The 27,733-nt window shown below is 35.2% G+C and overlaps 1 protein-coding gene across 1 annotated transcript; it reads left to right on the forward strand.

The window, feature by feature from the left end:
* Positions 1–4,543: 4,543 nt before the first annotated feature.
* LOC110101442 (ubiquitin carboxyl-terminal hydrolase 23) lies at positions 4,544–27,733 on the forward strand. Its single transcript, XM_020829352.2, has 12 exons — positions 4,544–4,783; positions 5,021–5,409; positions 5,840–5,954; positions 20,302–20,412; positions 20,565–20,737; positions 20,817–21,143; positions 21,236–21,361; positions 25,445–25,879; positions 25,989–26,150; positions 26,263–26,914; positions 27,021–27,114; positions 27,311–27,733. The coding sequence occupies exons 2-12, from the start codon at positions 5,107–5,109 to the stop codon at positions 27,465–27,467; spliced, it is 2,655 nt and encodes an 884-aa protein (XP_020685011.1). The 5' UTR covers positions 4,544–4,783; positions 5,021–5,106; the 3' UTR covers positions 27,468–27,733.

Here is a 27,733-nt window from a genome sequence, read left to right on the forward strand (position 1 = left end):
ATTAAAGCACCATACTTTGAAAAGAGCCTTCTTATATATATGCCATTGACATAACCTATGGCATGTATTATGTAATGCAATCTTTATTACATTAGCCATTTCTTGGTCCTGATCAGTAAATATAGTTATGGGATGTTTATTATCTATAATTCTTAAAAATATTCTAAACAGCTAGATAAATGACTCAATTGTCTCATCAGATAAAAATGTCACTCATAATAGAATGTTTTGGCAATGATTATTCACTCCAATAATAGGTTCATAGGCTATATTATATTTATTAATAAGGTAGCTTGTATAAAAAATAATCACATCCCCAAGCAGTCATAGTCAATTCTCCCCAATCTATCAACCCAAAAAAAATTCAACAACATGTCCTCTTCATCAGTTTGGACATCCCATGCAAATATGTTGTCAGTAGCTACTTGTTCTTTAAATAATTGAATTAATGAATTGGTGTTCCCATTCTCAATCTTAGCTATTATCTCTTTTTGAATGTAGTTGTATGCATCCATCTTTGTGAATCTCAAATTTTCTACACCTCCCACTTCATAAGATAGATATGTAAATATATTAATTGTTCTTATCCCAACTTCTGACATTAATTTCAGAACAGATGCATTCTCATCACTAATGTGCCTAGATGATTTGAGCAAATATTGATTATCCGATCTAACCAATTCGTAATTGTGACTTTCTATCAATTTTTTTACCATCCAAATTCCATCTTCACTAATTGCAAATCTAACCATAGCTGGACACCCAGTTCTTGTGTTTGATTTTCAAAATTTTGACTTTACATTTAAGTTAATTCCCTTCTTGAATCCTGCTTTCGAACATACAAAGTCCTTTGATTTTATTTTCCTTGAATTAGGCTAGAATGAATGATGCTCTTTCCGAACACTAAAATTACGAGAATGCACATAATGACAATACTTATCATATGCTTTCATTCTCAGAGTTATAAATATCATGTGCAAACATATTTCACATTCTTATATAGACTTGGCAGTAAAAAAAATTACATGTATAAAGAAATATTGAGTTTATACTGAGATTATGTACTTAGTATCAATACCGAGTCTCAATATCGATAAACTTTATCGAGAATTAATACCGAGACACTCTGCCAGTCTCGCTATAATGATCGGTACTCGGTACTATGATCCTAGTATTGCTCGGTACCAATGTATAATGAGTTTATATCAAGCGATAACTATCAGTACCGATCAGTACTGAGATGACTCGAAAGTTATTCTCGGTACTAAGCTGACTCGATACAATGAACTCGACGCTATCCTGGTATTGGTCGGTACCGAAGTATATCAATAATCAGGGTTTCAAGAAACTCTGCTAATATCGGAGCAAAGATCAGTACTCGTGAATATGCTCGGTACACAATACTATAGAATCGTAATATTGCTCGATTTTGATGTACAATAAATGTTAAACTCGTGAATAAATGTGTTATTGGTTGATACCGAGATATATTGGTAATCAGTAACCGAGACCGTTACAATATAAGTAGATGAAGTAGCAAATAAGAGGTGCATACATTTTTAGAATTTAAAATTTATATTCTAAAACCTCTATATAGATAAAAAATTACTTGTAATAAATGAGAAAAATCTTCATCAACATTATACGTCTCTTTAATCTCCTCGAACTCTTTCAGGTCTTCCAAAGAGAATTCCATTTTTGTCTCTTCGATATCCTTGAACCCTTCACGAAATCTTTCTCTACGCTCTTTAAACCCTAAATCATGTATAACGTCTCTAGAATAATCCGCCAAAAGTTATTAAATCTTTAAAGAAGGAGGGTGTTTTAAATTTTCGCGCCCAATTCATACATAGTCGTCGGACCGACCCGAAATAGTTAAAACATGTGGTAAATCTCTAAAATACAATGGGTTTGGGGCAGGTTCTCGGGCTGTTACGTGGCACCATCATACTGGCGTTCGAACGTAGAGCTATGTCCGGATGCCAGACCTATTTAAAATTCCAGACCCCCAGGCAGTAAAGGAACCTGCTCATTTTGCACATCAATCAACCTCCATTTTATCTAAAATCGTGTCACTCTCGATTAAGGGTGTAAGTGAGCCGAGCCGGCTCGAGCTCAATTTTTTTAGGGGCTCGTGAGTCAAGCATATCGAGCTCAAGCTCGTTTAGTAAACGAGCTCGAGTTTGAGCCGGCTCGGCTCGTGAGCTTGCCATTCGGCTTGAATAAATATTAATATTTTTTAAATAATTTTATTTTATTTATTAAATTCATATAAAAAAATTAATAAAAATCATCCAAATTTCACTTAAATGTTAAACATTTTATCTTTTTTTTTTTATAAATTTTGACTAAGTTCTTAAAAAAATCTCGCTTAAGATTTTAAAAAATTTCCCCTAAGTTTAAAAAATCCTGCCTTAAATTTTAAAAATTCCCACCCATGAAACTGGCGAGCGGCTCGAAGCTGTGTTTACACTGGAACGAGCTTGAGTTTGAGCTTCACTTTTAAACTACAGAGCCGAACTCGGATAAGACCTAAACCGACCTTGACTCGACTCGTATACCCCTTACTCTTCGTATATAATGCAACACATTTCAATGTCCTATATGTAACTCTTTTGTTCTACAGACAGGATCATTCTAGCAGAATTCTGCGGGACAACGCCTTAATTCTATCCTCAAATGACTACATTGTGTTGGCGAAAGGAGAGATTTCATGAGACGACTAGACGGCAAAGGCACCCGCAGGATTGAGCGCTATCCACCGAAAAAAATGTAAGGCCAAGCCCGATCCGATCAGCACCAGCAAGCACGGGACTTTCCCCTGACCTTACTCCGCATTTGAACAAATGCATCTCTTCAGTACTCCGACAACCATAAAGTGTGTTTGAATGTTTAAGTGAGAGATGTCATAGATAATAAGATTAATATCAAATATTCTAAGTATCAAAGTACTTATTTATTGTTAATTTAAATAAGTATTTAGTATCGATTTTAATTAGTTCATAATTTTTTTGAAATACACTATTATTTAACTAATACTCTTACTAAATTTTCTTATATAGATATATATCAAGATGTTATTAATTAAATTCATTGAATGATACAATAATTAAGCTAAATATATTTAATATTTAATTACTAAAAATACAACTATTACTTTAATATTTGTTATACAATTAATTATTTTAAATAATCTAATAATATTAATATTTTAAGTTAATTAATTGAAGCTAAATTAGATTGATTTCTATTGAATGGTAGGACGTTAGGGGTTGAGTTTTACTTAATTTATTTTTTATTACAGATTATCATATAAATCTCAATTTTAATTATAATAAATAAATTATAATTACAAAAATAATATATTTAAAAATTTTAATTATATATAACTTATTAAATTTAATTTATATATTTTAAGTATTATAATCTAATTATTAATTTTTTTTTATTAATAACTAATCATTATAAGATAATATAATAAAGTTTTCAATTTAATCATAAATTAATCTATATAATTAATTAATTATTAAGTGTAATATAATTTTTTATTAGTTTTAATTAAACAAATTGAATCAAATTAATTAATTTTTATGATACTTCTCTGTCATGTAATTGCTGCTCATTTCAAGAATTTCTCTTGTTGTAGCCGTAAGCCTAGAGTTTGTTTTTTTCCCTTCTCCAGTTATTCCTACCTTCAACTTCGTCTGCTTCGTGCATGAGGTAAAATTTTGAATGAGTCGGTTTCGCCTCCTTGGGCGACGTTCCTTTCCGTCATGTCGGAAGTCATTTTTGCTCGTCATTCTTTAGTTGGATTAGAAGTAAAGACGATGACAAGAACGAGCTTGTTCATTATGAAGGTAATCATTTTCTCCCATCCGACCAAATTTCGTAAATAGCCAGAGTTAGGGATTTAGTAAAAACGAGATTTACCACAAAAAGGTTGTAACGTTGGATTTGTCCCACCGTGGAATTAATGTGTTCTTGAAATATTGTTTGGCAAGATTTATGTTAAATCATGTTGCAACAAGTGGGATTTAACTTTAGTGGAATTTAGTAAATCCTATAAATCCAAATTTAGTAAATCCTGAGTGTGTTAAATCTTGAAAACTATTTGGTACGACAAATTTTAAATATTGTTAAATCCTAAGTTTAATAACATATTTCAGGATTTATGATAATTAGGAATTTAAATGTGAAGACGATAATTAAAAATTTAAAAATAAAAGATAATTAAAAAAATAATGCGTTATGAATTTAATAAAATATTAAGTACAAGTTACTTATTAATTAATATTTACATTATTAATTATACATTTAATAATATATATTAATTAAGCTAATTATATTAATATTTAATTATTTATTATATTACTAATTTTTAATTAAGTTAAATTAGATAATTAATTTATGCACTAATTATACAATAAATTATTTAATTAATTTACTTATTTATTAGTATTTTAAATTATATTAATTAAGTTAATCAATATAACGACTTAGATGCCTCTAGGGTTTGCCTTTTTTATCATCTCTTTTCGTCGTGTCTGTTTCGGCTTCGTTGCTTCGCAAGTGTAGAGATTGCAAACGTGGCTTCTTCGGCTCCTTCTCTTTTCGTCGTTGCTGTTTCGGTTTCGTTGCTTCGCAGGTGTAGAGATTGCACGCGTGGCTTCTTCGGCTCCGTCGTGGCTGTTCGATTTCGCTCCTTCAACGGCTTCCCTTCTTTTCGGATCGGAAGTTACGACATTTTAATCGGAAGCAACACGGGAGCTCGCTGGCTGTGAAGGTAACTTTCTACCTTTTGCGCGCTTCTTCGGCTAAATCCCATAAATCCGTCTGACCAAGGATTTAGTAAATCCGGAATTTAAGCCGTAAATCCTTAAATCCGGGATTTACCCATCGCCGGGATTTAACGCGCGCACAAAAACCGTTTGGCTGGATTTATAGTAATTCCTACTTAAAATCCCATTGTAAATCCGATAACAAACAGCCCCTAAAGTTGCTATTCTTTTTTGTTTGACAGGATTTAAGTTAAATTCTGCATGTTACCAAACACAATTATTTCTCCGAATCCTGTAATAACCTAGTTCTCCAAGCAAATCGGTTGGGATGGACGCCGCAGCTGAGAAGGCAGTCGCAGCAATGTCTGCGGCAGGGCAGCCGTTTTTTTCTCGGAGAATTGAGTTCCACCCGGCGAGGAGGCCCTACAACGGCGTCCCTATCTCCTCGGGTGACTTCCGACTCGAAATTTTAAACCCTGGTAGCGCAGACGAACAAAGGGAGGCATCGGGCAGCGGCACTGGGCCCGCGGCAGCGGAGACTGCCGCTCATGGAAAGAGATCGACAGGAGGAGAGTTTCATGAGCATGGATTGGATCCCGAACTCAGCTTTAGGATCAACTTCCAGAGGATCGTGAGTTTCTTTTGGTTTGTGTTGTTATTTTTGTCAGTCGATGACTTTTTTACCTTATGTTTGGGCTTTCTACTATTGCTTCGGCTTGGTCTTACTAAGAATCTTGATTACCTCTACAGATCTCCCATTCATTGCTAGATTTCTGTGGGGGCTGTCATATTTTGGCAGTCGACATTATCTTTTTCAGTTGGTTATTTCTTATATGAATTATTTGGAAAGTGCTTTTTTTTTTAAAAAAATTTCATCATTCTATCTATTTCTTTCTTTGATTAATTTTTTGGTTTTTTTTTTCTTATTTTCCTGGAATGGCTTAGTCCTCCTTGTGAATTTTGTTTATTATTCAACCTTAACTTAAACTGCGTGTGAATCTAAATCAATATGGTTTGCTATATGAATTTTTCCTAAACATGAAAGATATGCTTTATTGTAGGGTGCTGGTTTGGAGAACCTGGGAAATACTTGTTATCTTAATTCAGTCCTCCAATGTCTCACATATACGGAACCTTTTGCAGCATATTTGCAGAGTGGGAAGCATAAATCTACCTGTAAGTCTTTGCTTCGTGCATATTGCATTTTATTTATGGAAGATGTCTTGTTTCCGAGGTATCTCTTGCGCATGTTCTGATCAATGACTATTGCGGAATAATGTGCCACTTAAAGTTGAAAGATTTTTTCTATTTAGTTTATTATAATTCTAGGATACGTGTGTCAATGCAGTAGATGAATTAATGTAGGAAGTTTATGGATTATTCTTTAATTCTTGCATTGTATTGTTGTTGAATTTTACTAGAACCTTTTGATGGAGAAAAATGTGGTTTTAGCTATGAGTTGATGTATTGTATTTTTTTTTTGAATTTAAGCAATGTTACAATACTTAAGACAAAAAAATTTCACATAGATTATCAGGAAAGTAGAAAAAACTGTCTTGTGTACCACAATTACCCTTGCATTCTTTGAGTTAATATCAAAATGCTTGTTTTTATTCTTTTTAGAAAAGTTTATAGATTGATCATTTTGATTGTTTTGATGTAGCCAACGAAAGAAGCATAATTGCAAGTAGATAGGAATATAAATCTCATTATTCTGAATGAAAAATTATATGAGTAAGTGGCGATTCACGAAACTAAAATTATGAATATCACTCATCCAAAGGGGACATACATCCTCATTACATGTGGAATCATTCCACCCAAACAATGGTCGTAGAAGTTCACCCTTGAAATTGTGCTTTTGTAAAGTTATTGTATCGATGACAAGTTATTGGCAAACATTGTGCTTATGCTTAGCTAATAGCTAGAATGGCGGTAAAAGTGCTGACAACTTTTTTGGGATGATTAAGATGTAGGCAATGCCACAATGGTTGCATGTCATAATAACGATTTGCAGCCCTTTTTTGACCCACTTCTGTTGTTCCATGTAAAAACTTTTTGAGTAATTTTTCCTTTCATGGATTTGCACTTTACTTGCATCAGCCTTCTGATGATCTGGTTAGAAGAGTAGATGTTTTAGATCCGGCCTATGTTAAAAAGGTAAAGGTAAATCTAAAAAGATTTGGTTAGAAAGTATTATAAATGACCTTTATTTACTATATTTAAATGAGAATTTGACTCTTAATAGAACAATTTAGAAAAAAGATTATAGTAGCCGACCCCACGTTGGGTCGGCTACATTAATCCTTGTTCTCCATTCTGTCCTATTAAGAGTCAATTTCTTATTTAAATCTAATAAAAAATGTCATTTCTAATATTTTCTAACCATGTCTTTTTCAGTTTACCTTTACTTTTCTTAGCATAGGCAAAATCTAATAAATCTACTCTCTTAACCGAGTCATCAGAAGGCCGACGTTTTAGGTGACCAAATCATCTAAGCCGACTCTCTCCAATCTTATCTCCCACTGGAGCTAGTCAAACCTTTCCATGTATTTGCTCGTTTCCCATTATGTTGCTAAGAATAAAGCCAGTTATCCACCTGCTTGTCCTCATCTCTGCAACACTTAACTTAATTTTATGCTTCATTGTTAATGGCCAATATTCTGTGCCATAAAATATTGTAGGTCTCACCATCATCTTATAGAATTTTCCAATAAGTTTGAGGGGTACTTTTTTATCACTCAGTAGGTCCGATGCATTCCTCCACTTCAACCATCGAACTTGAATTCTACTAATAATATCCCCATCTATTTCACCATTACTCCGATTTTTCTTGATGCAAAAAAATTTTAAAGTGGAATAAATTTTTAAATACTTCAACATCATGATCCACACACAAATTCAGTTCAAAATTCAAGTTTTAATATTAACAATGCCATATAACACTTAGAATCTATCATAAAAGATTATCTTTTATATTGAGAGATTATCTACCAAATTGCTTTGTTGATGCTCAATAAAATGAGGTTGTTGAAAGGAAAAAATAGAGACCTCTTAAAGGTAGCTTAATCACTTATATTTTTTTTTGTAAATGTTCATATCTTTGAGGAGAACTTGTCATAACAACTATATATCTCATAAGTTGAATGTTCTCAAGAGTATTTAAATTTCAAACACTTATTCAAAACCTCCTTGACACTGGGCGGACATCTCAAAACAAGCAGGCGGAATCAACAAAAGCAGGAAACGAGGAAGAAGATCATACATGGAAAAAGAAAAGAAAGACTTTATTCAGCGGCAAGACACCACCTTGTTGCCAACCCAGGATATAGGCATTCTCTGGACATAATGCTGGGAGGAAACTCTATGAAAAACTCTGCCTAAACCTATCCTTAAGGGCTTATGTATATAGACTTCTAAAATACAAGTAATCAGCTATTGAACCCAGGCTAAACCTGACCGGACGCCTGTTTCTAGTCCGGTCTGGGTTGGCTATTTTTGAATCGGTCTTTCGGAATAATCAAGTCGGCATGGTGTTGTTCAACTCCTGTGTCATTCCCCCAGTCTTGAGAAGAGCCAATTGTATCATGGTGTTGAGTATTGGCTTCTACTGGGCCCATTCGCTCGTCACCGTCTTGTTGTGTGTGAATGATGTCTATATTCGGATTGGATGCCGTTGTAGAATCGTAATGGTGTGATAAATCTGCAATATTAAAAATAGGTGAGATTTGCAAATTTTTAGGCAACTCAAATTGAAAAGCATTATTATTAATGCGTTTAAGGATATGGAAAGGTCCCTCTTCTTTAGGCTGGAGCTTGTTGTATCTTTTATTGGGGAATCTCTCTTTGCTTAATCTTATCCATATTAGATCTCCTTCTTTGAAGTGTTCAAGTTGCCTAGATTTGTTTGCCTGCCTTTGGTACTTAGCATTTTGCTTTTGTATTTGCTGTTGGACTTGCTTGTGAAGTTGTTGGATTTCTTTGACGCGTGCTTCAGCATCTGTGTTATGAGTTGTAGAAGAAACAAGAGGTGTTAGTTCAAGTGGCCCCGTGGGGTTTTGTCAATACACAATTTCAAATGGACTCCGGCCTGTAGATTGGTTTCGAGATTTATCATAGGAAAATTCCACTTGTCCCAAAATTTCATCCCATAATCGAATGATTTTCCCAACAAAATATCTTAGGAGGTTTCCTGAGCTAAGGTTAACCGTTTCCGTCTGCCCATTTGTCTGCGGATGAGCCGTGGAACTGAATTGTAGCTTAATCCCCAATTTTGATCAAAGAGTTCTCCAAATATGGCTAAGGAATTTAACATCTCGGTCAGACGTGATTGTTTTGAGTTTACCATGCAATCGAACCACTTCATGAAAATAAAGTCTAGCTCAAGGTTTAAAATTGCGTAATCGGGTATTGAGGCGTTTTTCGTTCGTGAGGCGAGGCGTAAGCCTCAAGGCGATTTAAGGCGTAAGCCTTAAAATCAAAAAATTGCGTAAATATAAAATGATAAATTTAGTATATACTAATGAGTAAATAATATATAGAACATAAAAATGCACAAGATAAATAGCAATGACATTAATATATCATATAGTCATCAGCACTGTCATCACTCATTAGTCATCACTAAGGGGGTCTTCATTTGAATCATATTTATGATGAACTGCTCTCTCATCTTCCTCCTCTCCTATAGAGTCCAATATCACCCAATCAGCTCTTTCTTCCTCATTATCAGTTATCCTCTTCCCTAAATATTTTAACGAAGTCTTAATTACCTCATCTTAAAATTTAATAGATATCATATTCTTTGGGATATTTTATTTATATTACACTTCTTAAAATAAAATTTAAAATTTAGAATTTATTATGATTATTTTTAAAATAGGATATTTTAAAATAATTTTTGAATCCTCTCATTTGCAATAAAAATTAAATTTCATATTAAATAATATTATAATTTTAAACTATTAATATAGATGGCTTGATAATATAATGAAAATGATTCCACCTGTAAGTAATCGTAATCAGGGGCGGATCCATCTTTTTTCAGGGTGGGCAAAATTTTAATTAATCAAACAACAACAACAACAACAATAATAATAATAATAATAATATATTTTGGATGCTCTGTTTTTACAAGATTTGTTTGCTGACTTTCTTGATTTAGAACATTGCTATTCAGAAAAAAAAAATCATTTATACAGACCTTTGTTATTTAGAAAAAGAAAACTTTGCTACATAACTTTGCTATTCAGTCTAGTCAAGCCGCTCGTTAGATTCGTCTCATCAAGTTGCTCGATTTGACTATAAACATGACATGTTTGGAAACTGTTTGGTAATTCAAATTGTTGTTTGAACCTTCGAACAACGCTTCTGGTCTTCGATTCGGACACATTTAGGCTCGGATTGAGTTGAATTTGATTTCGTTGGGTTCGTATTTCCGAGACACTTAGTACGACTATAAGTTTGCCCAAATTGGAGCTCAGATGATCGTAATATTTTAATTATTGTATCATTCTCATCATAAAATAAACCCAATAAACAAAAAATAAATCCGTTCATACATAATTCGAATCGGAATATTTTAATCTAAATTTTATTCCCACCCCATCAGCGTGCAGTGGCGACTTCTTCCTCTGAACTGCCCTGTCTTCGCTTCCTGCCACCCTTGCCTTGAACAACTTCCTCTCCAAATGCCCCGCAAACGTCAGCGGTTCAAACCTCGTCACCTCCCCCTCTCCAACCAGCTCCGGCAGTGGCCGAAGCACAACCTTCTCCCTCGGCGGCTCGCAGAAAACAACCCAAGAAATCCGAATGTTTTCTTTATTACCAAGCCCGCGGTGAAGGACGCTGTGGTACCTCCCATTAGTGATGATCTCGAGCGCGTACCGACATGGACGATGATGGAGTTAGGGATGAGGGGAGATGTGACCCAGCCGAAGACGTTCTTGAAGGCCTGGAGGCTGGGGACCCCATTGTGGAGGATGAACGAGAGGGAGATCACGTCGGTATAGGCTTCGAGTTGGGCAATGTGTTGGATTAGGGCAAAAATATTAATTTTAGGGTGGGCAAAAGTCCAAAATGGCCTCCCTTCTTATTCATTTCTCTGGTTTTAGGGTGGGCAATTGCCCACCCTCAGACCTACGTGGATCCGCCTGTGTCCATGACATTGTAGATGAAATCCATTGCAGGCTTCTTCTCAGCATCCACCATCCTTAAAACATGAACTAAAGGTCTAGTGGTTGTAATGGCATATACACTTTGCCAAAATCTGTCATTTAAAACAATCTTTCTAATCTCTTTTCCCTCAGCCTTCTTCGCCCAAGCACAACTCAACCACTGTGTAGATGTGAACATAGCCTCTAAAGTTTGTCTAGCATCCAGCATGCTCTCTAAGGTCAAGTAAGCGGTGGCAAATCTTGTTGCCGCTGGCCTTAGAATTTCTTTCTTCAAAAATTTTCTCATAAGAGCTAGAACCCAAGAGTGGTTGTAAATAAACTTGATTTTTTTTTTGGCTTTAGTAAGTGCATTTTTATGTTGAGGTAGCTCCTCAAGCTTCTCAGGAATCAGATCTATACAATGTGCAACACATGGAGTCCAGTACAGATGTTTCCTCTTCTCCATAAGTTTATTACCTGTAGCCTTATAAGAACTTGCATTATCTGTCACAATTTGTACAACCAAATATTTTCCAACCTCATCAATAATGCTATCTAATAATCCAAATATGAACTCAGCATCTTTGATCTGGTCAGATGCTTCAATTGACCGTAAAAACGCCTCAATACCCGATTACGCAATTTTAAACCTTCATCAGCTCTTCCACTTGCCTTTGTAACTCATCATAGCTTTTAGGGGACATTCGATAAGTGGGTATGTTAGGAATGACAGATCCAGGTATGAAATCAATGGCATATTGAACATCTCGAATGGGTGGTAAACCATTTGGGAGTTCGTCAGGAAAGATTTGATTGAATTCATGTATAAGAGGCTTAATTTCCGGTGGGTGATATTTTTGTAGACTGTTCTCGGTCAGTAGGAGTAACACGGAGCCAGTTTGCGCGATTTTAAGAGACTGAACAAACAACGTTGCTGATTCGATCAAAGGTAGGGGCAGATGAAGTTTATCCGGTTGCCTTGGTAACTCCCTAGCTTGATTTTTGTTGAATGGTGTAAGCACCAAGGTTCGACCACTATGTTAGAAAGAGTACGTATTGTAAAACCAATGGTGTATCGCTCTTCGGTCAAACTGCCAAGGTCTGCCTAGCAGTATATGGCAAGCATCCACTTGTACCACGTCACATAGAACTTGTTCTTGAAGATCCTTGCCCATAGAAAATTGAACCAAACATTGGCAGTTGACCTCAATTTCGTTTCCTTTCTTTAGCCATGCTAGCTTTAAGGGTTGCGGATGTGGTTGTGTGGCCAGATGTAGTTTTTCTATCATTAAAGAAGATACCACATTTTCACAACTACCACTGTCGATGATTAAATTGCAAACTTTGCCTTGAACTGCGCATCTTGTCCTAAAAATGTTATGCCTCAACCACTTGTGTTCAAGTTCATAATGAGTATTCAAGAGGCGCCTGATAATTAAGAGTTCTCCGTCATCCGCAGATATAAGTTGTTCCATCTCCTGTATGCTATATGTATTTTCTTCACATGGATCTTCATCAAGAGGATTTTTTTCTATCAGCGTGACCAACCGTCTTGTGGGGAAATTAGTCGCGATGTGACCAAACCCGTGACACTTGAAACATTTTCTAGCTGGAAATGAGTTGGTTTGTAGATTGCCAGTGACCAAACGTTGATGAGTTGAGTTGGCAGCCACATTTGGTGGGTCTATGGTCGTATTCCTTCGGTTTGGGACAGAATTGTTCGGGCTACTAGTTTCGGATAGCTGCTCCCGCTCCCCGATAGGAAATTTCCATTTCTTTTGTTTCAGTTGTTTCTCCACTTTTAAAGAAAGGTTAATCACATCGGCCAAGGTTCAGTATGGCTGGAGTTGGACAATTTTAGATATGGACAAGTTCAATCCTCCCAGAAATCTAGCAATTGTGTTTTCTTCCGGTTCTTCCAATTGGCATTTGAGGCCCAATTGTTCGAATTCAGCAGCGTACCCTTCTACTGATAGTTTGTGCTATTGTAGATTATGTAGCCGGAGGAACATATCTTGGCGATAATGCATGGGCAAGAATTTCTTTTGAAGTTCTTTGGTCATCTTTGCCCACATCGTAATTTTTGACTTTCCTTCTCTCTGACGGGAATGCTTTGAATTTTCCCACCGTAAGGACGCATTTCCCTTAAGCTTGATGGCTACAAGTTTGACAATGCGTTCTTGCAGGATTTCCTTATAATCAAGATTCCGTTCAATTGTATTTAACCAATTGATGAATTCGTCTGGATCCAACCATCCTTCAAATTATGGAAGATCAAGTCAGATGCCGAAATCATGAACATGCCTTCTTGGTTCACGTCGGAAGTACCTTAAGGTGACATCATCTTCTCTGCTTGATCCTTCATGATGGAAAGGATTTTCATCAGCTTCGTAAGGTTGTGGCTCGTCGGCTTCATTTTGCGTTTCCCCTTGTTGACTGACTTCCACGGCAGCCAACTGGTTTTGTAGTCTTTGGATTTCTCTCCTTAGTTCTTCGATAGTTTGTTCTTGGGTGATTCTTGGAACCCCTCTCCTTGGTGGCATGTTCTTGATTGCCGATCAATAGTCCTCCGGAGCAAGGATCGTCCGCCCAAAGCCTTAGCAGCAAGAACAAAACAAAGGCTTTGAAGAAGACTTCTTTACCTGGTTAGCTCTGATACCAGATGACACCTGGCGGACATCTCAAAACAAGCAGACGAAATCAACAAAACCAGGAAATAAGGAAGAAGATCAGACATGGAAAAAAAAAAAGAAAGACTTTATTCAGCGACAAGACACCACCTGTTTGCCAACCCAGGATACAGGCATTCTCTGGACAGAATGTTGGGAGGAAACTCTATGCAAAACTCTGCTTAAACCTATCCCTAAGGGCTTATATATATAGACTTCTAAAATACAAGTAATCAGCCACCGCCTGTTTCTAGTTCGGTCTGGGTTGGCTTTTTATGAATCAGTTTTCTGGAATAATCAAGCGGGCATGGTGTTGTTCAGCTCCTGCGTCACTCTATTCATCTTTAGAAACGAAAACTATTTCTTCTTTTCCATGAAAAATCTTTAGGTGTTTTGTCATTCACCTTCATTCTTTACATTGGAGCAAATTAAATCCTAGGTCTAGCCATTGTATCTTTATTGGATACTTCTTAAATAAATAATGATACAAATGCTATTTTCTGAGTCATTCTAAAAAAATTATAATTCAATTGATTTAACATTCTTTGAACACCAACCTTACTACTTGAAGCCCAAAATGTAAGGGAAGGAAATTCAAGAACAAGAATTTCATGAGTGAACTTGTCATTTACTATCCTCTCGCAACAAACCTATATGTAATGAACATTTTTTTTATTGCCCCTCGTTCAACCTAAAGTCTCACAAAAACTATGGAATCTCCTCCCTTAATTTTGCCAATACTTCCAACTTATGTAGAATGAGTTTCATGTCTACACTAGGAGGGAAAAGAAAAAAAATCAATAAAGGGGAACAATGGACATATCTCTAGCACAACTAATAACCTAAATTTGATTCAAGGATTAATGAAATACAAATTGGTGAGCACATATTCATGGATGATGATTATAATCTCCACCTTTTATTGCCTTAAAAAAAGTGGTTTGGTCATGCACCAGATAACTAGTTTATGATTTCATGACTTATAAAAAGCTTTTATATTTATTTTGTGCTTTTGTTTCTTCTTTTAAACACTGTCATTACTAGGTCCTAAGTTCTGGATGAGAAAAATGGAGGGTTGTATTAGGTAGTCGACAACCAGCATAAAATTTATCAAATTCATGACATGAATCCTTTAAAAAATATTGTTAATGCTAGGGCTTCCCATGAAAGCAACACGTTGAATGGCCTGTATATGGCATCAAGTGTGCAAGGGCCGTTACACCGTCACCCGGGTGCAGTGTTAAATAGGCAAGTGTTCCCATATCAAGGACGAATGTGGGAAAAGAAGCTAGTCCATAAAATTAAAATTAGGATAAGAACTTAGAATATATGTTCGCCTATAGAAAAATTAATGGAATTAATAGATATTATGATTCATAGAAAGATAAATATTCTGTGCATTCAAGAAATTAAATGGGTTGGAGAAAAGACTAAGAAGATTGGTAGTCTAAGATTTAAATTATGTTATTCGGTTAGGAGTCTTACTAGAAATGTGGTAGGTGTGATCATGGATAAGAGTTTGAAGGATAATGTTATAAAAATTAATAGAATTTGAGATAAAATTATAGCTTTAAAGATTATTGTTGATGCTAAGATTGTTAATATTATAAGTGTTGATGCTCCTCATGTAGGTTTGTATATTGGTTCAAAATTAAAATTTTGTAATGACATAGAAGAATTAATACAAAAGATATCTTTTAAAAATAGAATTTTTATTGGAGGAGATTTAAATGGACATGTTGGTAGAGATGTGGATGATTTTAAAAGCATTCATAATGGTCATGAGTTTCGAACGACAAATGAAGGTGGTAAAACCATATTAGATTTTTTTTTAGCTTATAATTTTTTAATTGCTAATATCTTATTTAAGAAAAAAGAGATGAGCATCTCATCACTTATAAAAATGGATATAGTAAAACTCAGATTGATTATTTTCTTATAAGAAAATTATATCATTTAGATTGCAAAGATTTTAAAGTTATTCCGAATGAAAATTTATGTACCCAACATTGATAATTAATTTTGGACTTTAAGATGAAGTGACAGAAAATAAAAATAAAGTAAAACGATATTCTAGAATTAGATGAGGGCATTTAAAGAATATGAACAAAAATATTTTAGTAGTAATAGACCTAGTGAGGTGATTGTGACTTTAGGCGATCATGTCATTAATGGGAGTATACGTTTTAGATATATTGGATCTATTGTTCAGAGTGATGGTGAAATAGATGGAGATATTATCAGCAAAATTCAAGTTGGATGGTTGAAGTGGAGGAATGCATCAGGCTTGTTGTGTGATCGAAAAGTACCCCTCAAACTTGAGAAACAATTCTATAAGATGATGGTGAGACCTGCAATGTTTTATGGTGCCGAATGTTGGCCGTTAAAAGAGAAGCATAATACTAAGTTAAGTGTTGCAGAGTTGAGGATGCTCAAATGGATGAGTGGTTTTATCCTTAGAGATAGGATATGAAATGAGCATATACGTGAAAATGTTGGAGTAGCTCCAGTGGAATATAAGATTAGATAGAGTCGCCTTAGATGATGGTTTGGTCACATAAAACGGCAACCTTTCAATGACCTGGTTAGAAAAGTAGAGGTATTGATTTGACTTATGTTAAGAAAGATAGAGGTAGACCAAAAAAGACTTGGTTAGAAAATATTAGAAATAATCTTCCTTTATTAGATTTAAATTAGAATTTGACTTTTAATCGGACACAATGGAGAAAAAAGATTCATGTAGCCAACCCCACGTAGTGGGACAGAGGCTTGATGTTGTTGTTGTTGTTTTGTTTCTTCTTTTAATTAACTTCAGATTCCAAATAAAATTCATGAAGTTTCTAAAACCTCAAAATGAAAAAAAAAAAAAAACTATAATGAAAGAATCTAAGTCTTAGAAACGAATGGTATGTGGGATGTTTTTGAACTTCCACCATGAATAAAAGTTGGTTGGGTGCAAGTGGATTTTTGCAGTCAAACATAAAGCAGATGAAAGAATGAATAAATTTAAAGCCGGGCGTGCACCTAAATGTATGATGTTGACTATGAAGAAGCTTTATATCTTCAAACTCACTATAATTTGAGTTTTGCTTGCTTTAATGGCAGATTTGAATTTTCCTTTACATCAGCTTGATATTAAAAATATTCTCTTGATTGGAATCGGGAATCTTGGAGAGGAAGTGTACATGGAGATCACACCTATATTGGAAAATCAAAGAAATACCACTAAGGTATGTAAACTTAGAAAAAGCTTAATATGACCTCAAATAATCCCCTCATGATTGGTCTGTTGGATTCTCCAAATATGTTACAATGAGTGGGTACAATTAGAACTAAAGTTGAATATAAGGCAATGGCTGAAAATAATGTTAAATGAATTAAATTATCATGTAAATTTTTTTTTAAAATTGTAATATGATTACAAGACTGCTATAAGTATTGCAGAAAATCCTATCCACCATGATTTGACTAACTATATTGAGATAGACTAACAATTGATCTCAGAAAACTTAAAAATCGACTAACCCATTTAAAAGTATATTTAAAAATCTCCCAAACAGCAAAAATTCTCACTAATATTTACGTAGAATGAGGTAATAATCTAATCAACAACTTCTGCATGATCGACTTATAAAACTTAGCTTGAGGAGTGTTGAAATAATTCTGAAGTTGTGACCAACACATTTCCATTTATAAAAATTCAACAATTCACTAACAACAACTTATCATTTATAATAACCTAGCAATCCATAGACGATTGCATTCCATTTATAATTAGCCAGCAATTTTCGGAGCACAAATTTCTAATTTTGCAAGGTAGTTAATTCTGAATTTTAGAATTAAAGGCTAGTTTAATATCTATTTTTTTACTAGATAGTTATGTTCTACTTATTATATACAACTCATTATATTTTTTATGATGAACAAAAGAATAAAATTAAGTCATAAAATTTCTCATTATTTTCTCAGCTCTTTTCATTCTAATTTTCATGAGCAATAGATACGGTGAAACAAGGCAACTTAAAGAAATTGCACTTTTCAACAATCCCCCTATTTATAAGTTGATGCTGCGCCTCACTGTTACAATGTGGTTTCATTAGCTTGTATGAGCATTACTATTGATAACCATTATGCATGTAGAACGACTGCTATGCTTTTGGACTCTTGATGTTCATATCGTTTAGGACACAACCTTTTACTGCTGATGTAGGAATTTGCCATCCACTTCATGGTCCTCTTCTCTACACAATCCTTAAACACCTTATCACTTGATCAAGGAGGTGCCTACACATTTGATTTGGTTAACACTTGGTTGACTTGGCTCAAATATTATTTGGATAATGCTAATTCAATATGGCTAGTTGTAAGGGGCCCAAGTGCACATAAGCCCACATCTAACGAGGGTGCCTGGTCATGAAAAGAAGAGTTACATCACTATGAGGAGGGGCCAGGAAATTATAAAAATTAATTCAAAGTTTCTCTCACATTCCTTATCTATAACTTCCAACTTTTCCTCTCATCCCTACTCAATCCTTTCTCTCTTTCAAAAATCGTTTATTTTTCTCTCTGGTTGTTTCCTCACTCACTTCATTGTATTCCTCTCTTAATTTCACCAAAGGGGGATGCTTGTGAACCAAGGGATAAAAAAAAAATCATGTGCATGAATGAAAACCCAAGCTAAAATATAAAAAAATTAAGGTTTGTGAAAATAGAAATAATCACCATGTAAGATCCTACTTTAAATTTCTCTTTTCATTTCATGTTTAACATTTTTTAGAGACTCTAATAGCATGAAATCTAACACTTTGTTGCATTAGCATCATCCCACATTATTAAAATCCTTTTAGGAAAATTTAATATGAACTTCTTTTTTTTTTTATACCAAACCCTAAATAGTGGATACCACTTAAGAAGTTAAGAGATTTCAAGTGTTAAGCTCCACTTACATGATTAAACTGTCAAACCTAGACTTCACTCGTTTCAATTGAAGGGTTTTTTTATTTTTGAACCAAATTGGGCATCGAAGCATTGATTCATAAGCATTTTTTATCCAAAGTGGATTTACTAGAATTCTTCATTCCAATGTTGAATCATTGTTAATACACTTTTCTACTATTACCTACTTTGTCTCCTAAAGGAAATCATGCCACTTGCCCCAAGGGATGATGACTGTGATCCCTCCCGTTTTAGAGAGATTTTTTGTTGCTATTCACTTAAGTCGATGATGAGGTTGTTCTGTTGGCAATGGAGAGCATGATAAACTCCCCACGTTAGATAAATAAAGTATGGTGAGAGCTATGACATTTTAGAATGATGGATCGCGAGTTTGGTAATTTATTTTAATTCTAGGCTCTTTAACAAGCAATATTTAGCATCTTTAATGTAGATGAATAATTCTATGGGACTATTTACTTGGCCTTAAATTAAGCTAAGCCTAATATGCTGAGCTGAGTTAGGATTTTAAATAGAGTTAAGACACTTAATTGGTGAAAAGATAAGTTGACAAAGTAATTTGATTAGTTTTGACTTTAGCTTGTGTTCTTAATTCATAAACTTGTTTTATTAATGCATGCGTATGCATTATTTTATTCTTAGCATAAATTAATAGAATTTCTTCAACCTCCATCATGCACAAAAGATAACCGGCAAAAATTTTCCTTCAACGCAGATGGTGCCGAATGTTGGCCACTAAAAGAGAATCATACTACTAAGTTTATTGTAGCAAAGATGAGGATGCTCAGCTGGATGAGTGGCTTCACCCTTAGAGATAGGATACAAAATGAGCATATACATGAAAAGGTTGGAGTAGCTCCAGTAGAAGATAAGATTAGAGTGAGTCGCCTTAGATGGTTTGGTTACATAAAATGGCGGCCTTCCGATGACCCGATTAGGAAAGTAGAGGTATTAGATTTGAATTATGTTAAGAAAGGGAGAGGCAAACCTAAAATGATTTGGTTAGAAAATATTAGAAATGATCTTTGTTTATTAGGTTTAAATGAAAATTTGACTTTTAATAGGACACAATGGAGATAAAGGATTCATGTAGCCGACCCCACATAGTGGGATAAATGCTTGTTGTTGTTGTTGCAGATGGCTCTGTCTAACATCATGATTGAAGGTGATGGGAGAGTGTGGGAGAAAATGAAATAGGTGAGTGTGGAAATATGTTGGGGTTCATGGGTGCTTAGTTTTGGACATTTTTAGTGCTGGGGAGAGCAAAAGCATCTCTTAGTTTAGGGGATAAGCCAACACTAGGTTTTTTAAGTTGTTTGGTGCCTAAATAGAGAGCACCAAATAAGTGCCAATCAAATAGTGACTAAGAATTTTTAAACCCTCAATATTTAATAAAATTTGGTGTTATATTAAACATTTGACTACTGAGTAGGCAATATGTGCAGTTTTATGCCGCTTACTAGTAAAGTAATTAAAATATTATTTTGAGATTTGATTCATTTTTGAATTATAAAACTCTATATTCAAATGCTTCATTCTTCGATTTTTAGTTTTCTTTCCATCTTTTTTATTCTTTCCTGTTGAAGGATGAAAAGAAAAGCTTCATTGGCTATTATATATATTTTTAAGTATTCCATGTACTGCATATATTGGTTTGGATTCAGTTTGTAATTGCATTCTATTACTTGTGTATTCTTTATAGTATGGCTAACTATAGTTGCCTTTTCTTTAAATGCTTTAACAAAGGTCGTGCTGCTGGATTTTGTGCCATGTGCGCTCTACAGAATCATGTCATGGATGCCTTACAGTCAACTGGAAAAATATTGAGGCCCTTTCATCTTGTCAGGAACTTGCGATGTATCCAAAACAATTTGATGCTTATAAAGTTCAAAATTCTTTGAACTAAACTGTTTAATTAAAGCCTATTTTTCCTTTCAACAAAATGGCACGTTAAACTTTGCATTAGAATCTTCTCGGTGTTAATCTGTTAATCCTAACAAGTTGATCAGGCATATCTCGGAGTTTTCGCAATTCCAGACAAGAAGATGCGCATGAGTATATGGTTAACTTGCTTGAATCGATGCATAAGTGCTGTTTACCTTCTGGTGTCCAAAGTGAGTCACCTAGTGCTTATGAAAAGAGTCTAGTCCACAAGATATTTGGCGGTCAGCTCAGGAGTCAGGTAATATAAACATAATGGATATTAGCTAATTATGTATTTCATATTTTGAAATTTGTGTAGTCATTATTTCATGTGGCAGGTCAAATGCATGCAATGCTCTTATTGTTCCAATAAATTTGATCCCTTCTTGGATCTGAGTCTGGAAATAGTAAGGGTTGATTCATTGAGGAAAGCTTTTGCACATTTCACTGCTACAGAACAACTAGATGGTGGTGAGAGACAATATCAATGCCAGCGCTGCAAAGAAAAAGTCCAGGCTTTAAAGCAACTAACCATTCACAAAGCTCCTTATGTGCTTGCCATTCATCTCAAACGTTTTGGTTCAAGTATCCATGGACAAAAGATTAACAAGAAGGTTGAGTTTGAGCCTACCTTGGACGTGAAGCCTTTTGTCAGTGGCGTGCATGTGAGTTAGTGTTTCATCAACTTTCGACACTTTTCTTTACTGAAGATCTATTACTTTCAAATTTTACTTGTTCTCTATGTATTATTTTCCAGGATGGAGAATTGAAATATACCCTTTATGGAGTCCTGGTTCATGCTGGTTGGAGTACTCACTCTGGCCACTATTTCTGCTACGTGCGGACCTCTGCTGGCTTGTGGTACTCTCTTGATGATAACCATGTTAGTATGTCATACCCTTGTTCCTTCTCTTTTTTTTAGGGAGTTCTAAAACCATTGTTTGCCGAGCACACACCATTACAAGCTAGGCTGTGGAAACTGCTGATGCGTAGCTTTCACCATCCCCTAAGCTTGCTGATAAAGCTTAAAAGTTGTAAAAGATATGAGGGCCTTTATGAATATATCTATTTTGGTTTGATAAACTTGGCTTAATGTGGAGATCGAGGTCTACAATCATCATTGGAAATGGAAATTATGGTCATGTGTTTTTTTCCTTGGGAAAGCCTTGACCATGATCTTGTTCACATCGAATTTACTATTGGAGCTTCCTGTTGTATCAATTTTCTTTTTCTAATAAGATTTACTACTGAAATCGTTTTGTGCTATGGATTCAAACAATGACCTGTGCGCCAAGATATAAAATTAGATTAATTGACTGTTTTATTCATTGACATGTATTATACTCTTTCATGTTTTTAGTGCATGCTAGTTGTTTGTTTTACCTGCATTTCTAAATAGTAAGATGTTTCCTTATTGAGATAAGTAATTTCTTTGCTCTTTAAATAATAAATTATTAAATGATATAAGTTCTAATTTGATGACATCTAGATGTCACCTAAATCAAGTGACATCTTGATGTAGCAACATCTTGATATGCCTGTGCTCTTGCCCTTGATGTCAATCCTTTGCCTATATTTTGTATTAGTTAGCAATACTTGCATATTAGCCTCTCCCATTGCACACATTTGTGTCCTCTCGTGGAGCCAATCATTGATTTGACAGAGCATTTGATGGGGGGATCTCGGACACCTCCAAAGCATTTGTGAGAACTCTTTCTTTCAAATTTTGTGGTTTTAATTCTGTCAAATAAGACATAAGAGGTTTCGAAAGGTTTTTGTTCCTTGAAAATGAAGCTTCCTGTTTGAAGCCTATTTAGTTGTCGGTGCTTCAGCTGTTGCTCTTATCAAATCTCTATCATTTATAGTTTAGTATGGGTAATTTCCTTTCTTCTTGAGTCACTTGTGATCTTCCTGAAATGTTAGTACTCAAGGACAATAGCAAATAAAATAGTATTCAATGAAAAGTTGTTCCAAAACCCTCATTATTTGGCATCATCAAAATCTCAAACTCGGGGTCATGGGTTGCAACACAAACAACTGTCCTTTAAACAAACACAAATCCCTTTGGGTTGGTATTCATTTTTGAATGATTGAATGGGATAATGCGCCCATTAAACTATTGAAATTAATTTTGCAATATTTGTAGTTTGAAATTCTTTAAGATTCTTAATAATGTCATTACTTGATATCACTATGAATTATCTGAAAGTGCCAAGTTTAGAAACTTGTTTGACAAAGAGATTTATAGCGGCAAGTATTTAAAGGCTACTTTGTAACTTCCGGTACCTTACTCAGCACAAGCTTGTTTTATGGAAGATCTCTATTGCTTCATCTCGAAGAATATTGGATAATAGCTTGCTAGTTCTTTATGGAATTTAATTGTGTTGATCAATCGGGTTGTACTGTTGCCTCACATCTCAATTCCATTGGTCGAGCTCGTCAGGTGTTTGCAAGGGGTCCTCTTCTTGTTTGGGTTCGAGTGTCGCGCTGCGACATTATGTACCCGTGCATTGTGGCGCTGCATAGTCTGGTTGGAGATAGATAGAGAGTGGAGCACTGCGATACTCTAAACCCCAGCGTTGCGTTGTCCGTCAGATTGGAGATAGTGTGTGGAGCGCCACGGCACACCAAACCTGGTGTCACGGCCGCGATCCTCTAAACCTGACGTTGTGTCCGCGGTGCTCCAAACCTAGTGGCGCAGTGTTGTGAGTCAATATGGGAAGTTTTTTTTTTTTTTCTCATTTTTCATATTGAACTTGAAGGATTGCATCCCTTTGGTGGTTATATGCGTGCCTCTTAGTCAAATATGTGCATAAAATGGTGTATGAGTGTAGAGAAACAAGGAGAGATAAGAGAGATCTATACAATTTCTCCCATTTTTCATAATGGATTTCTTGGTGTGGTGTGGCTCCATGATTTTTTCCCGATTTCAAAATTTTTCATGTTAAATCCTGGTTTTTTTTCTTGTTTGCTGTAATTTTCTGTTTCTTGTTTGTTTTGCAGTGTGATTTTACTTTCCCAACATAAGCTCATTATTTTATTTTGTGATATCAAATCCATTTTTTATGTGTGGTATGGAAATCACTTTTTGAAATCGTGTTGTTGTTAGTTGCTAACTTCTTGTTAGGCTAAGAAAAATTCTTTTTCTCGTGTTTCTCATGATTGTTGCTATGACTTTGATATTAAAACAATTTAAAATAGTGGAATTTTAAATTACTACCATGAAAACAAAGAATGATCAGTTATGTACCTCATTAAGAAAGCTTTTTGAGGTTTCCCTACATAAACTATTATGTATTTATCTCTTAATGTATCATCAACTTTCCTCTTAATTCGCTTGGTTTTTTTGAAGCTATCACTATTGGCCTACTTGAAAATTTCATTGCATTGATGCATATATTGGCTTTGTTCAACAAATTTGCAATTTTTTTAAGATAGTTTTGCCCAATAGCAAATCATAATTTGCTATTTGTTGTTTGAAGTTTTTGAAAGTTTTGTTGCAACTTTGATTAACAGCATAGTTAGTTCTTTTGATATGGCAAGAACCAAGGAAGACAGGACACCAAATCACACATGCTAAATCTTGTAGTGCTGTGATCGCCCATATATTCTTGGTCTCGTTGGTTTAACCTAATTTGATGTCCCCCCCCCCCCCCCCACACACACACACACGAAGACACATGATTTCTTTTTGCCAATCATCTTGGAGATTTTCAACATTGGTATCCTTCGTGCCTTTGTATGCGTTATGGAGTTATATCTTCTACATCTGAGCTTTTAGCACTTGGAGCCACTCTTGGGTTTGGAATTCCTGCTGACTCTCAGATTGGAAAGCGTGCATACCCTTTATTTGGGTTCATTAGTCTTTTGACCCCCATATCTACTGTAAACCCTCTTCCAACTACCATTTCTTTCACCCCCATGAGTTCTAATGAAAACGCCAATTTTTGCTGCCCAAATGCTTGAGATTCATCAAAGCGAGTAAAAATGGTTCGGAATAAATGGAGAGAGAGAAAGTGAGGAGGAAGTTTTAATCTTATTGAGGGTATTGCATAATTATACTGGTTGGAGCTGGTTTTATTTGAGAAAAAAGTTGATTTCCGTCTGGAGAAATATTGGATGTGATCCTTTCTACTGGAATGATGTCTCCAGCCATCTTCGCTGTCCCTGAACATGCCAATCTGCCACCATTTCAAATGATCTAAATACGACTGCATCACTTTTCATGTGGCATGAATTCCATCATGGGATATGTTACCAAATACACAAACTTTAAGTTTTCCATTTCTCATGCATCATCTAAAGCCCCAAATAGTCAGGATGATGAATTATCATCTTACATCATTATTTTAGTCAGAAATTCCATAGCCGCACTGCCTAACAAACATAGTCTTAATATATTTTTTTTCTTCTTTTTCTACGTATCGTCTAAGGCGGAAAGTAGTTATCTGTGTTAATTTTTAGCCGTCGCATATTTGTTTATATTTTGCTCTGCATATAATTTGTAAGATTTCCAGTCAGCTAGATTCAATTACATCGTTTGGTTCTACATCATCATTTATATTGGTGGCTGAAATTAGGACTGAATTAAGGACTAATCTCATTCATGTGATTGTTCATGAATTTCAAAGAACCATCTTATGTAAATGAACATATTCGTGTCTGTTTTGTGTTGGTGTTGATGAAGTTTAGGGGTAGGTCAGTAAAGGATTAACCATAGAATGTGCATATTAGGGGGCCTGTTAATGAGTTCGAGTCTACATTTTTCTTTCTTTACCATACTTGGTCTATACTGACAGGAGGAAAATAGTGTGTTTGTTTTATTTAACTACATGTGTTAGTTTTTTTACATGCTAAAGTCTGAGATTGATATATGTACAGTGTGCTGAAAAAATTTATTTGAATTATCATGATTATTCCTAGACTGAAACTATGAGGCTGAAAGGTATTGACTATGTCGTTGCAGGTATCGCAAGTCAGTGAGAAGACCGTTCTTTCACGAGAAGCATATATGCTATTTTATGTCAGGAATAGAACACCCAATATTAAACGATCTGTTGAGGATAAGCTCAACGCTAATATTTCAGCAAATTCTACTGGCAATAAAGAAGCTCCACTGGGGGAGAGAAAATTAGATACTAAAGTTTACAGCTCAATCACAGCTAGAAATGATGCTATTGTTCATGATCCGCTTGCTTCTGTGAATGATAGTTCAAGGCAGCATCTATTTAAGAATCAAGAGCCTCTTGTTCAAAAAAATTGCCATACTACAACTGAAGGTTCTTGCTTGCAAACTAATGATGATGTTTCATCAAATGGGTTTCACAAAACGGTGCTGCCAATGAATAGGACAGAGTTACCTGTTTCAGTAAAGTCACAGCTTCCTTCTTTTGATACCAAGGTAACTGAATTGTTTTTTCAAAAGCTTGCAAGAGTTGGACATTGTTCTTTTGTGTTCTTTATTTTTGTTTGATTTTTTATTTCTTTGGTCTTTTGTCATTTGACTATAGAGAGGAAATGTCAATAAGAATCCTCTGGACAATGCTACCCAACAAAAGATGGAGACTAGCAGCGCACCAAGCGATAATGATGATAAAAGACCTTTGAGCCCGTCAAATGTTATGAATGGTCCTACGAAGGAAGCGACTAGGGCAGCGTTCATGGACCATCTGGTACCTGTACCTCGCACTTTCTCAGTTTTACAAGTGCTTTGGTTTGGATTTTGGGTATATATGTATTGCTTTCTGGGACATTTGATAATCTTAGTTGTAATGACTGACTCAGGTTAATGACCCTGATATCAAGAGGTGTTCGATCAGTTTAAAGGGCCAAAATGGTAGAGAGAGAATTTTAAAATTTCTGGATGCTAAGCCAGCCGAATCACTCAAGTTAAACACAGCAAATAGTTCTGCTCAGGGTGAAACTTCAACAGTTAAAGAGATGGATGGCTTGCTAGATGGTAGTCACCAGGTGATGTCAAAGAAGCAAAAAATACCTTTCATAGCAGAATACTCATATTTTGGGCGCAAGCAGTTATTCTTCATGTCTCTTAGATTGCGTAAAACGAAGAAAAAGAAAACCAAAAAGCAGCATCAAAATTTCAGGAATAAGATAAAGAGAAGACTAGTAAATACGTGCACTGATTCTCAGGGTGCCTCCACATCTGAAACTTTTAGAACTGTTTCTGTGGATTCCATAGGTTGCTTTGAAAAGGACTTGCCTTCCACTTTAAAGAAGAAATTCAAGAGGGAGGAATTCGTCAAGTCTGGTAATGATAGTATAACTTGTGAAAATCCTGGGAATTCAAAGCAATCTAGCAGGTCCTCAGGGTGCATAGAGGGAAAACAAAATGTGAAGATTAAAAATGATGAAGATGAAAACATTCTCCAAAACTGCTCAGTGAGCTTACTGAAGGCAAGCTTGAGGGAAGCCCCAGGTGAGTTTCTAGCTATTCCATACTTTGCATTTTCCTGTTTGCTTAGTTCCATGTATTTCTTCGTCTGGTTTATTTGACCTAAAGCATTCAATTCCTCGCAATGCAGTTGCAGGATGGGATGCTGACGACTTGCTGACACCTCAAATAAAAGTACAGGAAGATCGTCCAAAGAGACATATTGGTTATTTGTTGGATGAATGGTAAGTTCATTTGCCTCTCTTGCATTGCATTGCCTGTGATTAGTGAGGCCGTTTTGTATGAGCCATTAGCATATGAGCAATTAATTTGAGTTATTTTGATGTTAGATAAGGTTTGATTGATTTCTTTTAACTAATTTGAGTGGTAAACCATATAATTGAATCTATGCTTAGCCTGAAAATATAAAATTGTTTTCAGGGATGAGGAATACGATAAGGGTAAGAGAAAGAAGCTAAAATCAAGGCAATGGTTTGATGGGCCAAACCCATTCCAGAAGACAGCCGATTTGAAAACACAGCAGAGGATGATGAAGGTTGTCCAGACCAGCTTTGGAAAAGAGCCACTGAGAATATGATGGAGATAAAATGAATTATTGTTTGTGATCATTGTTCAATTTTGAAATATATCTTTATTTTTATTTGCAATTTTATTTTTGTTAGGGGTGGCAGTCCTCATTTTGTTTTGATTGTAGAATCACTAAATTTATTGATGGAAAGGACTTGCTTATTTTGGAGATTTTGCAACCAAGTTAAGTTGCAGAGTTGCGGTTTGTGCCATGTAAATTTGTATTCATTATAGTTTTGTTTTGAGTAATTGACTTGCATATGGAATGTTGCAATA

Source organism: Dendrobium catenatum, unplaced genomic scaffold (assembly GCF_001605985.2).
Source record: "Dendrobium catenatum unplaced genomic scaffold, ASM160598v2 fragScaff_scaffold_334, whole genome shotgun sequence".
In the NCBI taxonomy this organism is placed as follows: domain Eukaryota; kingdom Viridiplantae; phylum Streptophyta; class Magnoliopsida; order Asparagales; family Orchidaceae; genus Dendrobium; species Dendrobium catenatum.

Excerpts from the sequence above, each read along its gene's own strand:
- LOC110101442 (XM_020829352.2), top strand. The coding sequence starts at position 5,107 with ATGGACGCCGCAGCTGAGAAGGCAGTCGCAGCAATGTCTGCGGCAGGG. Across the intron at positions 25,880-25,988 it reads TTCCTTCTTTTGATACCAAG|AGAGGAAATGTCAATAAGAA; the intron begins GTAACTGAATTG and ends ATTTGACTATAG. Across the intron at positions 26,915-27,020 it reads AAGCTTGAGGGAAGCCCCAG|TTGCAGGATGGGATGCTGAC; the intron begins GTGAGTTTCTAG and ends CTCGCAATGCAG.